This window comes from Rhododendron vialii, chromosome 3a, assembly GCF_030253575.1.
Source record: "Rhododendron vialii isolate Sample 1 chromosome 3a, ASM3025357v1".
NCBI lineage: Eukaryota > Viridiplantae > Streptophyta > Magnoliopsida > Ericales > Ericaceae > Rhododendron > Rhododendron vialii.
The window spans coordinates 4,650,592-4,663,295 of record NC_080559.1 but is presented as its reverse complement, the minus strand read 5'-3'; the positions used below and the strand labels follow the sequence as shown (position 1 = coordinate 4,663,295).

The 12,704-nt window shown below is 38.4% G+C and overlaps 1 protein-coding gene across 1 annotated transcript; it reads right to left on the bottom strand.

Annotated features, from left to right (window-relative positions):
* Nucleotides 1–450: 450 nt before the first annotated feature.
* On the bottom strand, nucleotides 451–8,960 carry LOC131319441 (microtubule-associated protein 70-2-like). The gene is made up of 11 exons (XM_058349678.1): nucleotides 8,561–8,960; nucleotides 6,852–6,937; nucleotides 6,506–6,571; nucleotides 6,226–6,396; nucleotides 4,702–4,872; nucleotides 4,430–4,585; nucleotides 4,173–4,319; nucleotides 2,767–2,838; nucleotides 1,843–2,370; nucleotides 1,589–1,737; nucleotides 451–794 (listed from the first exon to the last, which is right to left on the bottom strand). The coding sequence occupies exons 1-11, from the start codon at nucleotides 8,763–8,765 to the stop codon at nucleotides 776–778; spliced, it is 1,770 nt and encodes a 589-aa protein (XP_058205661.1). The 5' UTR covers nucleotides 8,766–8,960; the 3' UTR covers nucleotides 451–775.
* Between the last annotated feature and the right edge of the window lie 3,744 nt (nucleotides 8,961–12,704).

The window sequence follows — 12,704 nt, the reverse complement described above, 5'->3', positions numbered from 1 at the left end:
GTTTTTTTATATATAAGTATCTGAGATGATCTGATTTGTCGAAGAAAAAAATCCTAATTTCTTTCTTAGATACTTAAAAAAAATTGAGCCAAGAACGTTGGATTTCTTGTGGTAGTAAAATGATGAGATGAAACCCAGCTGGAACTACCATTTGAGTTTAGCCCAGATCGCAAAAAATACGTGAGTTCGATATACTCATTTTCAAATGATATTCGTTCAATTCATAAATATATAATTTATGAATTAGAAAATGAGTGTAATAATTTAGTGCGCACAAAGTGAAATAAGACCATAAAAGCCTTCAGTAAATCCGTAATCCCATTTTTGTTCAGATAATTTTGTTGTTGATATAACAAATCAATGATTATCAGCATAACTAAGGAATTACGTTCACAAGCAATTCCACGAAGTATAAAACATTAGTTGTAGACATTCACAGTGACAATCGACTATCAGAACTGAGCTTCCCTTGCGTCTCGTTTCTATGGATAGTGCAAAACCAACTCTTAAAAATAAATTCGCAGCACACTTGCGGATACGTTTGAGAGTAACATTATAACACTAAAATATACAAGATCAATATAATCTCCTAGAACACCTGAAGTCAGTTCTTTACAAATCGGCTGATGGACCGAGACAACGGAGCTGTAATAAAAAGCTGACAAGAAGTTAAGGGAGAAAATTCATGGTAAATACACACAACATTTGCCTGCACAGCTTAACTTCCAATATGTTGATCTCTGGCATTGTAAATAGTCCATCACCCATCTGCTACCTACGGATTTCGTGTATTCCTGAAAATTAAGGAAAGTTGTCAGTTCCGTCACGCTATGGCCATAAGTCACTTTGAATAGCTACTACAGAGGCATACTGTTGGTGATGAACCACACACACAAGCACGAAGAAACAATCAATCACAACTAAGAAATCATGAGACATACATGATCCAGCAAAATTGCCTACATCGAGATCGCATCAGTTTTCACTATATTACCGAAGGAAGACGAAGAGTACGTTGGCTGCTAGGGTAGCTTAGCATTACATATGCTAGGACTAGGACTAGGATTAGTGTAAAAGAAATCCAACACCACCCTTAGTACTCAAACGAAATATACCTAGGATGCAATTGACCTTAGTATTTATCAGGCACCACAAACACAATAGGCCAACACATACAGGTATCAATGAAATCAAGGCGAGTCTTATAGGAGTCAAAATTCAATGGTCTTATCCAATATGTATAAATATTTCAAACACTTTTGTAAATGCTGTACTCCACAGATTTTGTTCCAGTCATTCACGCCCCAAAATTCATATGGAACAAAGATAAATTTATCGAATCAAGCTGGGGGGAAGATTGAAGTAGTCAGAACTCAGAAGACTCAGTAAAATCCTCTGCATGAGATTCTGATTATTCCCATTCTACTATCATATTGAGTTTTCTACCCCATTGCGGAATTTTTGCTGCGTCACATTTGAATATATCAAATACTTTCTAGGAATCAAAATCCACCAACTGCTGATATCTAAGTGTGTCAGATGTGGAAGCACCTCAAATTAAACCTAGAAATGAAAATAAAGAATTCACCTTGATGAATGAGACAGAACACCATTTACAGCTCCGCGGGTACCACTGAGGCGTCCAACTTCCTTTTCCATGGCAGCTACTTCTCTCCTCATTTTTTTGGCCTCAACTTCCATTGCCTTATTTAATGTTTCTACCTTCTTCGCCAACATCTGCATGATAAACATCAGACCAATAGAATTGATGTACATCTTTACACGTGTGTATAGATGAGAGAGAGAGAGAGAGAGACTCGAACATATACAAAAATCTCTCACCTCAATTGCATCATCTTTGTCTTTAAGGCTCTGATCTTTCTCACGGCAAACTTTCCGTAAAGTTAGCACCTCTTTCTGTATCATATCGTACAACATTCCAGAAACACAATCGTCTCGTTCTGTTTTTGTTTTATCAATAGAAAATCCATTCTCCTCGTGTGGTTTAATCATCTTACTGTGGATTTGATCAGCAGCATCAGGGAGTCCATCATATTTCTCAGTTGGATTTGTAACTAACTTATCTCTGTCCACTGATCTACTTCCACCGTCAAATGACCCAGATGAGATAGTTGCATGTTGTAATAATGCACTAGCTTTAATGGACTGAAATGACCCACATTGACTATTTGTTTTCTTGGATAAAAAGCCATTTGACGTAGCTCTGGACAGATTTTCCACTCCACCAAGAGACTGGCGGCGCAAGTGTCCATTGCGTATGCTTCTTTCTTCCTTGGGTGTGCGGGAAAAACCGTTAGGAGATGCTTTAAGTTTTTCCTCCAAAACTTTAAATCGCAATTGGTATTTGTCCTGCACAATCAGTCAACCGGCAGACCATCAACCTCAATGAAGTGAAACTACAAAATGACCAAAATACCCATTTGCATGCCCAAATACCCTTCTATAAATGACTGAAAGTACCTGTGTATCAGGATGCCTACATGGGAGGGGTAATTTTGTCTTGACTAGAAACAAGAAAGGTATGACATGTTCATTCCTTAGCCCTTCCAAATGGCACTTCTCCTATTTTGGTGAATGATGAGTGCCTTCTTAATGGTCAGTTCTCATTTAATGGTGAACAGACATCGCAATGGGTATTTCATTGGAATGACCATTCCACTCCAATATTCATTCCATTCAACCACAGATAGAAGGTCTCCAATAGAAAAAACAAAAAGCAAGGGATAAAAGCAGTTAGCTACTCACTTTCAACTGTGCTTCAGCCTTTGCAGTGCGCTCTGCTATTGCTAGCTTGTCTCGAAGCTGTTGCATCTCTCCCTACAGAGATACAACATACAATATTAGGAACAACTTGTATGACAAGAGAAGGGAAAAGTCGAAACAATTATAAAGTAAATTCTTGAAAGGCGTTCATTTTGGTTCTTCAGGAACATTTTTTGAGCAGTCTCACTTTATTCTATCAAGTCTCAAGCAAAATTGAGAAATAGCATTGCACAAGGGAAATATCAAAGACAATTTCCAATGATATGATCCACCGTCCACACTACAACAAGTCTTTCATGAAAAGCCTCTAATTCACCTCATGAGGGATTTAAACGAAATTTTCATGGATTTGTGGAATGGTGTAACCGTGTTGGATAACTATTTTGCAGAGAACATTTTTTAAGGTTCCAGCTTCTGTTAGTATGCAATTTTTAAATCAGAAGCAACAAGGAAAGCAAATTGCAAAGTATATTTTTACTCCATGTTGACAAGAAACCATTGGCATCTAACTTGTCACCAATGGATACAATTACAATCATACATACATGGGTGAAAATTTATCAGAGCCAATGTTAATCTGTATATTTCTTAGGACCATATAACCAGCAAAGAGAACTTAAAAGGTAATTTGCTGAACTGATGCTCTTCATTGAAAGATCCATACAACCTGACTTGTGGCTGTGGTACTAGGCTGGGAAGTGAGAAGAAAAGATATGCACACGGAACACGAAAATGACATGATAAGGACATGAAGACACGGATGTATCGAACACAGCACAAGATAAATAGAATTTGGAGCTATATCATGATGTCAACGATAAAACACAAGTATCATTCCATCAAATAAGGACTAAAATAGAAACAATATTGACTCAATGAACATGTAAAAACATTAGTCACATACACCCGATAATCATTCAGGAACCAAGCATCCATGGCAATTTGGACCAGCCCCAAGCTCTTTAAAATTGCATTCCCATTCCTAAACACCCCTGTCTAGGAATTCAATGAAGAGAAGTGCAGGAAGCACAAACAACGGTGGTGTAAGATTGGTTATCTAGAGGGGGGACAAAGCTGCAAAACTGGGGGCTATGACCAGAACCCATTGGTTGACATTTATACAGGGCCCAGACCCTGTTGTCTGTCCCTGACATGTTCCCAGCAAGTCCTACTGTCCGATTAAAATTTATCATACAAAAAATCGGCAGATAGTTGGCCCTGTACGACACATGTTAGGAGTGTGTCCCGCGTATGTATCTGAAATGTGTTGGACAAGGATACATGAGGCTGGTAGACCGTCGACGTGTCCATGCCAAGCCAGCCCTTTCAATAAGGCAAGGAAAATAGCAATTTCCAACCACGGAAAGAGAATTAGAACGATAACATGCCTGAAAGAATCTTCTTTCTTCAAGCCATTGCTTAACAGGCATTACTTTGTCGTTGGCATCTTTCCACTCATTTGCAACTACAACAGCAACCCTATTTGCACTGATCTTTGCTCGAGCAAGTTCTCTATCCAAAATTCTTTTCTCCTCCTACACCAATTTGCAAATAGAACCAGATTCGTCGGTTAACTCTAAATTAGGAATAGCCCCTAGTTAATTCAAGGACCAGTCAAGTATTACAACGCTTAATAGCTTCTTACATTCATCTCTTGCACTTTTCTCTGGTAATCACGAACAGCGTTCGCAGCAGCTCCACCAGCCAAAACTGCTTCCTCAAGCTCACGAACAGTTTGGGTTAGTTTTTCAACCTCTGCAACCTTCTGCCGATTCATTTTGTCCAAAATTCTATTTTCCTCCTGAATTGAGAGGAATGTAAATACCTCAGATTTCAAACACTAGCAAATAGCCAAAGTACATGCATTCACTTGCATGGCTAGTCAGCAAAAATGGAACATTCAAACATATAAAAAACCTGGCATATTTCTATCTGCTTCATTAGCTCTTGGTTTTTGTTTAGTAGATCATCGACCAAGGCTGCTTTTGCCAAAGCCATCTGAACAGTTTTCTCAGCCTCCAACAAAGCAGCCTCCTTAGATTTGGTAAGGCGATCCAATGCTCGGTTATCATCCAGCAACTTTGCCACCTAACAAAGCACAAAACTCACACATAGTTTAAACACTTACCGTCCATACTTAATTCTACATTTTTCAAATAATAAATTCTCAGGTGGCTTTAGAATTTCAGAAGCAGGCCCTAGAAAGCTGGAAGACTAAATGAGAAATTTAAAGAAAGAAGCATTTGGAATTGGTTGGGCTTGATGATAGGAGCACTTCTAGGGCTCTCCTTGATCAAGCTCCTGTTTGCTATATGTTCTTTTTGAGTGAACATGCTGTTGATATGTCTTTAATGAAGCCTTTCATTACTTTAGGAGTCAGGAGCACTTCTCCAATTTATAAAATACTTACAAATGGAGTGTTACTTTTGGTCTTTATGTCCTACTTCATGCCATTTTTTATGCTCTCTATGCGGAATCATTGTTCTAATGCTTTTTATACCGACAGCAGTTCCCGAATCTCCACGTTCAATTGTTTGAGATTCAGACTTTGTAGATGCCTGTAAGATAACTGCATACAGGTTCGCAAAATTTTAGATTGAACAAGAAGTTAATCTTTAGTGCAATCTCAAAATATTTTTGTGCATTTTTTGTATCATCATGATGCAATTCTAGATCAGAAGCTGACTCCCAAATTTCTGTTGCTGGGAGAACGTATAAAAGATTGGTAAAGGAGCACATTCTTTGACCGAAAAATGGCGGCACAGTGAATATTTTCATGCATGGGAGTCCTGCAGGAAGTACATATGTGATGGAACACTCTAGAATAAGATGTTTGAAAAGTATTCAAAAATCGCAAAGAGCATTAAAACAATTCTCCAAACTTATGTCTCACTTGATATGTTGAGCTTCAATTCGGTGTGTGATGCCTAAGAACTCATAAAGGGAAGTTTCTGGGAACTATGCAAACTTTCTTATTTCTGTTTTACAGCTTAACCTTCAATACCCCAACGGGCCCAACAGGGTCTTGTTATATTCTACTTAAAATTCCTTCCCCTTAACTTTAATCAATCACAAAGAAGGAATCGATTTTAATATACATTCTATCTGTTCATACAGTTTGCAGCCTCAAAATTCAGTCTCCCTTTGCCTAACAGAAACCCTTTCTTCGAAACTTTAGACCCTCAAGTTTGTAGCTCGCTAACCTTCTCCCACCTTCTTACAAAATATTAGCCACAAGGCCAGTCCACAATCCCATCCTACACCAACTTTTATGCCAGAGAAACTACGAATTTTCCTTCACACTTTCCTATCCCTAGTGATAAGTGGGAACTTGTTAAGGTAGGTACATTAAAATCATGCTTATTTGCAAAAGATGAAACGAGTAAACCAAGGCAATGCCTTATGAGCAAAGAAATAAACAACAAATCCATTTATATCTACCTCCAAGCGAGCTAATTTCAGCTCTGCCTCCAGTGGAGCAATAATGGCCTCAATAGGCGGCATCTCATCATCTTTCTGGGCAGCATGGACTCTTCGAAGGGTTGCTTCTGCAGCAAATTGTGCAGCCAGAGCTGCTTTTTTCTCCTCATTTATCTTCTTAAGCTCTAAGTTCTAGGAAATTATGACAAACTCATCAGTGCATTGAGATTGGAGATTACATCAAATACTGGATGTGGGATGAAACCTTTCAACTGGCAGGGAAAATCACTATACTCAGTACCTTGCTTTCTAGATTATCTTCAGTCGCTTTTAGCTTCTCATCTACTTTCTTCAGCTCTTCACTTAGCTGAAATCAACCAAACTAATCAATCTATTAAAACAAGGAAATCAAAGCAACCTCACAGCAGAAATTAAACCAGATGAGAAATCTAACATCTAACATTCCGACCAACTTTGCAAAATGAAATTCAAGACCATTCCATTCCATTCCATGTTTATGGACTCAAAGAAATGCCAAATTATGATTTCCATCAACCCATAAAGTAACCTGGTTCTCGATACGAGGAAAATAACTGCAGAAGGTGCTGAAATAAGCAAACTCTTAGAGCTAAAATCAATTGAAGTACCTCTTCTACTGCCTTCTCCTTTAGACGTTCAGAGTACTTCAACGCCTTGATTTCTGCATGTGCATCTCCCAATTCCCTGTCCTTATCTGCAATGTGGAGAAGCAATTTAATGCTATGAGATAAACAGACCAACTCCAAAAATTCGAACTAGACACTGTAAGATACTAACTACTTAAAACAAGAGAGAGAGAGAGAGAGAGAGAGAGAGAGAGAGAAAACGAGAGAGAGAGAGAGAGAGAGAGAGAGAGATAGTTTGATAACTTGAGCTTTTAGATGAGTTGGTAGCTAATAATCTAATCCTGAACAAAACAGGCAATAGAATTTGTGTTCCAACCTTACCAACCCACCTGAAAAAAACAACACTAGTATGTACTTGGCCCGCTTATAGAAAGGGGCCTGGCAATAGCTGAGGTGGCATGTAGGATATATAAAGCTTCCCTCTTCCTAACCACTCAAGGCTTAGTTCAAAAGATACGAAACTTGAGGGGGACTTGGAATATGATTTCGGATCAATTCTTCGTTTAAAGCAGACTAAACAGGAAAATGATTTATGATAATCTAACCAACTTGGAATCACATTAACAAACTAAATAGGAATCTGATCTCCACCCATGGAGCAGCCAACCACTAAGTGGTTGAGCCGACCATCTAAGACCTCACCTTTTCAGGGCCTCTGATTTCTACTCAGAGTCCAAATACCTTATAAAAGTACTGCATCCAAAGATTATAATCTCAGTGCCTAAAGATCAATGCAAGAAATTCAAAAGCCCTGGAAAATTTCCAGTTCAAGCACAAGTGCTTATTTAGTGGTCTTAGGGCACCACCACGTATCCACCACACATTTTTGCAATAAGGGTGTTGGTGCAGGTGCGCAGCACGTGGCAATACCGCAAGACCACCAAATAATTTGTCATTCCAGAACCCCTGATGACGCCACAAACACAGGAAACTGTCAACTATCGCACCTGTCTCCACCCTTCCTCGTGACTACCTTATGTTCCAGTCTCAGTTGATATAACAAAACAATTAACATTAAATACAGTCAACTTCCTAAAAAATGATAATCTTAACATTAAAGTAGAATTACGTCAGGTCTTAGATTGTCGTACAATTAATTAAAAAGTAAAGAAATCATTTTAGTTTTTTTTTTTTTTTCCCTACGGAAAGGCTGCAATCATTTTGGTTTCTGTTTTTTAGTTGAAAAAATAATTCTTGGATGAGGACTGAGAAATTCCTCGAACCACGCGTGAGAAAGGGATTCACCCGTGCATATTCCGCCTCTACTAATATGCTTTTTTAGACGCATGAGTGGCCGTAATTTCTAAAAAGAAATAGAGCAACTCAAATCTAAAGTCCTTGTTTATTATCTCAAATCTAAAGTATAGAAACACAACTACATCAATAAATGCGTCTAGGCCGTTCGATATACTTGGACTCATGAATCCAAACGGCTTTGCCCGAAATTGTGTTCCTATTATTGCTCAAAAAGAAAACACCCAACACCTCCAGTTCTTTGTTTTGTGAGTGAGTGTGTGTGCGCCCTAAGTCACATAATATGCGCGTGCATAGTTCGCGAGCTTGAAAACGTCTTTTAAAATATACCGAAGTACTAAATTCGCAACAGAATAATTGAGAGCGCGAGCGATGATTGAACGCGGGAGCGATGATTGAATGCGATTAATTGCGCACACACACACAGAGTATCTGACCTCGGACATCGTTCTCGAGGCGACTGAGCTCGACCCGGACCGGATCGGAGCCGTGCAAGAGGTTGATGAAGTCGTCGACCTCAGAGCCGGCTCGGGAGGCAGAAGAAGCCGGCTTCCTCCGCGACTTGAACGAAGCAGACTTTGTCAGCGCCGTCGGCTTCACCGGCTCCGCCTCGCCGTTGCTGCCAACGCGAGTGTTCGCCATCAGATAACTTTCACCTCAGTAGTCGATCGTATTATATGCGCTCACAGACCCACACAGAATCGTTGAACCCTAATAAACTTCTGAAAATTATTGTACTATTGTATAGATATAGAGGGAGAAATAGCGGAGAGAGAAACAGGGGAGGGAAGGAAAAAGGTCAGTGACGGGCGAAGTGAAGTGGAGAGAGAGAGAGAGAGAATGGGAGGAGAGAGAGTTATATAGTGGTAAATTAAGCAGGGATTTAGGCGGGGTTTAAAATGAGATGAGAGAGATTAAAGTTTAAACAGTAGGGAGATAAGTATATTCTGCATCGCGGGTTCTCGTTTATACTCCGTGTAATGGTATGACGACATTTTATATTCGGGTTGCAATGTTACGGGCCCGGGTGCACGTTCTCGGGCAATGAAACCGATACATGAGGTAGGCCCAACTTAATTTTTTCTTAAAGACTCTGGGTATTATTAAATATTTTAAATAAAATATTTATTCATTTTTAGTTAAAATTTAAAAAAAATTAACCATTCGTATCAATGGGAGAAATTCAAAGAGTATAATTACATGAAAAAAAAAACACAAAAAAAAAGTCCAAATAAGATCAAAAAAGACAAAATTATCGACCTTTTTGTATATGTAGTCAACTTTTTAGGGATTTTTTTAGTCATCTTTTTAGACTATTTTCGTGAAGATGAATAATTATATAAAACATTTTACACAAATTTGATAAAAAAAATTTGACAATATTTACTGTAACACACTCTTTATAAACATGACATGCGTGTCACTACAAAAAGCCATTAAAACATTTATACAACCTCGGCTTAAATTTAAAAATGTCAAATCATTTCGAAGGCTCGTGTAGCAAGTTAGCGTGCCGACATTTTAGAGAAAACACAATCTAATCAACCTGTTAAATTAAATATTCAGGCTTTGTTCGGTTGAGAGTTTAGTTTAGTTTAGTTTTAGTAATGGGTGGAGAGAGAAATAAAGTAATGATTGAAGATAAGGATAATGATTGGAGAGAAATAAAGAGCAATGAGAAAGTAATAATTGAAAAAATAAGGTAATGATTAGATAAACAAATAGTGTAATAATTAAAAACTAAACTAAAACTAAGGTTGTGTTCCAGAAACAAGTTAAGAACTTATTTTTTGTTGAATAAGAAGGGTTGTTCCAAAAAATAAGAAGGGTGGTAATTATTTTGGAAAAATTTATATAGGTAATAATGGGTGCCGGGAGGAAAATCGTACCGGCGGCCGTGTCGGGCCGTCTCCGGCCATCGGACAACCGATCCGAGCCGTCCAAAAATTCTAAAAAAAAAAAACCAAGGGGACCAACGCGGGAATCAACGACATCTGAGGTGTGTAGAGTGCTTGATCCGAGCACCATTTTCCGTGTATATATGAACTCGGTTTTTTTTTTTTAGAATTTTTGGACGGCTCGGATCGGCCGTCCGGTGGCTCGAGACGGCCCGGCATGGCCGCCGGTACGATTTCCCTCCCCCGGCGCCCATTATCATAGCAACAGTCTTATTTTTTGTATAAGGCAACTTCAAGCTCAAAAATCATGTGTTTACGCAAATAATTTTCCTATCACTATGGATCTTGTTTGATAGATCTCATTGAGATCTTTAATACAGTGCAAAAAAAATTGAATTTTTTTTTCATTTATATTATTTTTAAGTTTGAAAATGTGAAAAGAACTTTTTATTTGGATTTTGTGGAATGACCCTTCTTATTTTTTAAAAAGAAGTAACAAAATAAGTACTTATTTTTTAAGAAGATTTTCGGAACGGAGCCTAAAACTAAAAAGTTAACCGAACAAAGCCATTGTATTTTTAATTTAATCCTTTTGCTAGTTTTGATTTTATCAAGCCATGCTGAATAAATTGATGGGAAAACTTTTTTTTAACATCTCACTTCTTCCACATGTCCATATTCGAAGCAAATGCTTTGATCTTCAATCAGATTTTGGGTGGGTCCATCTACAGTTCTAGCATGTCCTGTGGGACCTCTTTAGAGTTCTCTAACTTTAAACTCATCCAACGGCTAGATTTGATTTTTGGCTTTAGTTGTAACGGTTGTAACGGTGGTGGGATCCACAGCTTGGAAACTTAACCGTTGTATTGTTTGATTCACATCCACTTTAACTCCTCTTCTTCTTTTGGTTACAAAAATGGGGGAAGTGCATGCACGGTGCCTTGTCACTTTTACTACGAAGTATTGTCGCGACACACAACACTACATTCAATGGCGAAACTAAGATTAAGAAATTTGGGGGCCGAGTTAAAATGAAAAAAAATTTCAACCGTCATACATCTTTTCATCAATTGCTTACCCAACAGATAAGTAAAATAACAACTACTGATAATCTTGCATTACATAAGTCAAAGAGAAAGCAAAAACATATTTTTCTTGATTGATCATCCATGAAAATAGAAAAAATAGAGTTTCACAATCTATCAAAGCGGTACCTGATGTTCTTTCAAATCTTAAAATCATCTAACATTGGCTCGGAACTAAATGTCATCACAATTTCTCTTTCAATTAATGTACATAAACGAAGAGTCCGAGAGAAAATCATCTTTCATTTTGTTCCGAATGCTTGTTTTGATAATCTTCATTGTCGAAAATTTTCAAGTACAGAGACTTTTTTATGGCGACCGGGATGAGGTTAGGGTCCGACCCACCTGCAAATTTCTCTGAAGAAATGGGGTGGCCTTGGCCCCAGGGTACGTACCTTTGCCACTGACCGCATCTATATCAGGAGCTAAGCCAAGGTCCCATTACGCGGGGAAGGTATCAAAAGTATGTTTAGCGCTAATGAGGAATTATAAGAATTTGCACCTATGCTTTGTCCAACCAAGTGCACCTTTCCAACCACCAAACTAACCCCTCATTGGTGATACACATCCACTTCCATAGTGGTGCATCCACCAAACCCAAAAAAAAGCTTAAAAGATAAGCATTATTGTCAAGTTTTTGATTAACTGAATCAAGCCTAGACTTTTCGATGGTTTGTCGGATTGAGGTTGAAAGTTAGGAAAGGCTATTACTAGAGTGATGTTTCTCTTGGAATGAAAAAACCTCGGACAAGTTGAACCAACAATCTTAGTGCACCTAAATATACACAATTGTCGGATCAACTAATACTTCTAATAGAAGCTTGTTTGACTTTGTTTACCTTCAGACTTCGATCGGTAAAAATAAATGATTCTACCGCGCAAAATTTATGCAGCCGCCACTGCTGATTATACAATTGCGACCCGAATTCGATGGAGATGACTTGGTTGAGTTTAATGTTTTTAGTTTTGCCAACAAGTTTAAGAACAATGCAAGACAATATGCGGAGAGAGAAAGCAAAGATAGAGAGAGTCAGAGAGAGAGGGACAAGAGCACATGCGAGTGGGCTTATAAGCCTTAAAGCGAAAGAGAGAGCACATGCGATGCCTTGCGATGCAAAGCGTGTATCACCCACTCCCACTGGGTCCTATGTTTTGATTCTGTAAGACTGTAACCCATATGCACATCCACTCCACTCCACTCACTCTCTCTCTCTCTCTCTCTCTCTCTCTCTCTCTCTCTCTCTCTCTCTCTCTCTCCACGCGGTGTTTACAGTTGTTTTTTCCATCTATAATTCAAGTGTTCAAAATATCTTACGCACATTTCGATTAGTTCTAAGAGATCAATCCCACCACTCAGTCGCTCACTTGCGAGGAATCCTAATATGAACTTATTAAAAAAGTTGATAGAATATGAGAGATTTCGAAATTGAAATTTCAGGAAGAGCAAACTCACAAGTCTCAAACTCACGCTTTGGGTTTGAGTGCTAGTTGTTACAAATAGAGTAGCTATGTATGTTTTTGGAATCATATCTTGATAATCATATGCGTTTGTCTTTGCTTACAAACTAGTACATACTTATTATTTGAACTCTCTCCAC

Excerpts from the sequence above, each read along its gene's own strand:
- LOC131319441 (XM_058349678.1), bottom strand. The coding sequence starts at position 8,765 with ATGGCGAACACTCGCGTTGGCAGCAACGGCGAGGCGGAGCCGGTGAAG. Across the intron at positions 6,572-6,851 it reads AGGAGAAGGCAGTAGAAGAG|CTAAGTGAAGAGCTGAAGAA; the intron begins GTACTTCAATTG and ends GGTTGATTTCAG. Across the intron at positions 4,873-6,225 it reads TGAAATTAGCTCGCTTGGAG|GTGGCAAAGTTGCTGGATGA; the intron begins GTAGATATAAAT and ends GTGCTTTGTTAG.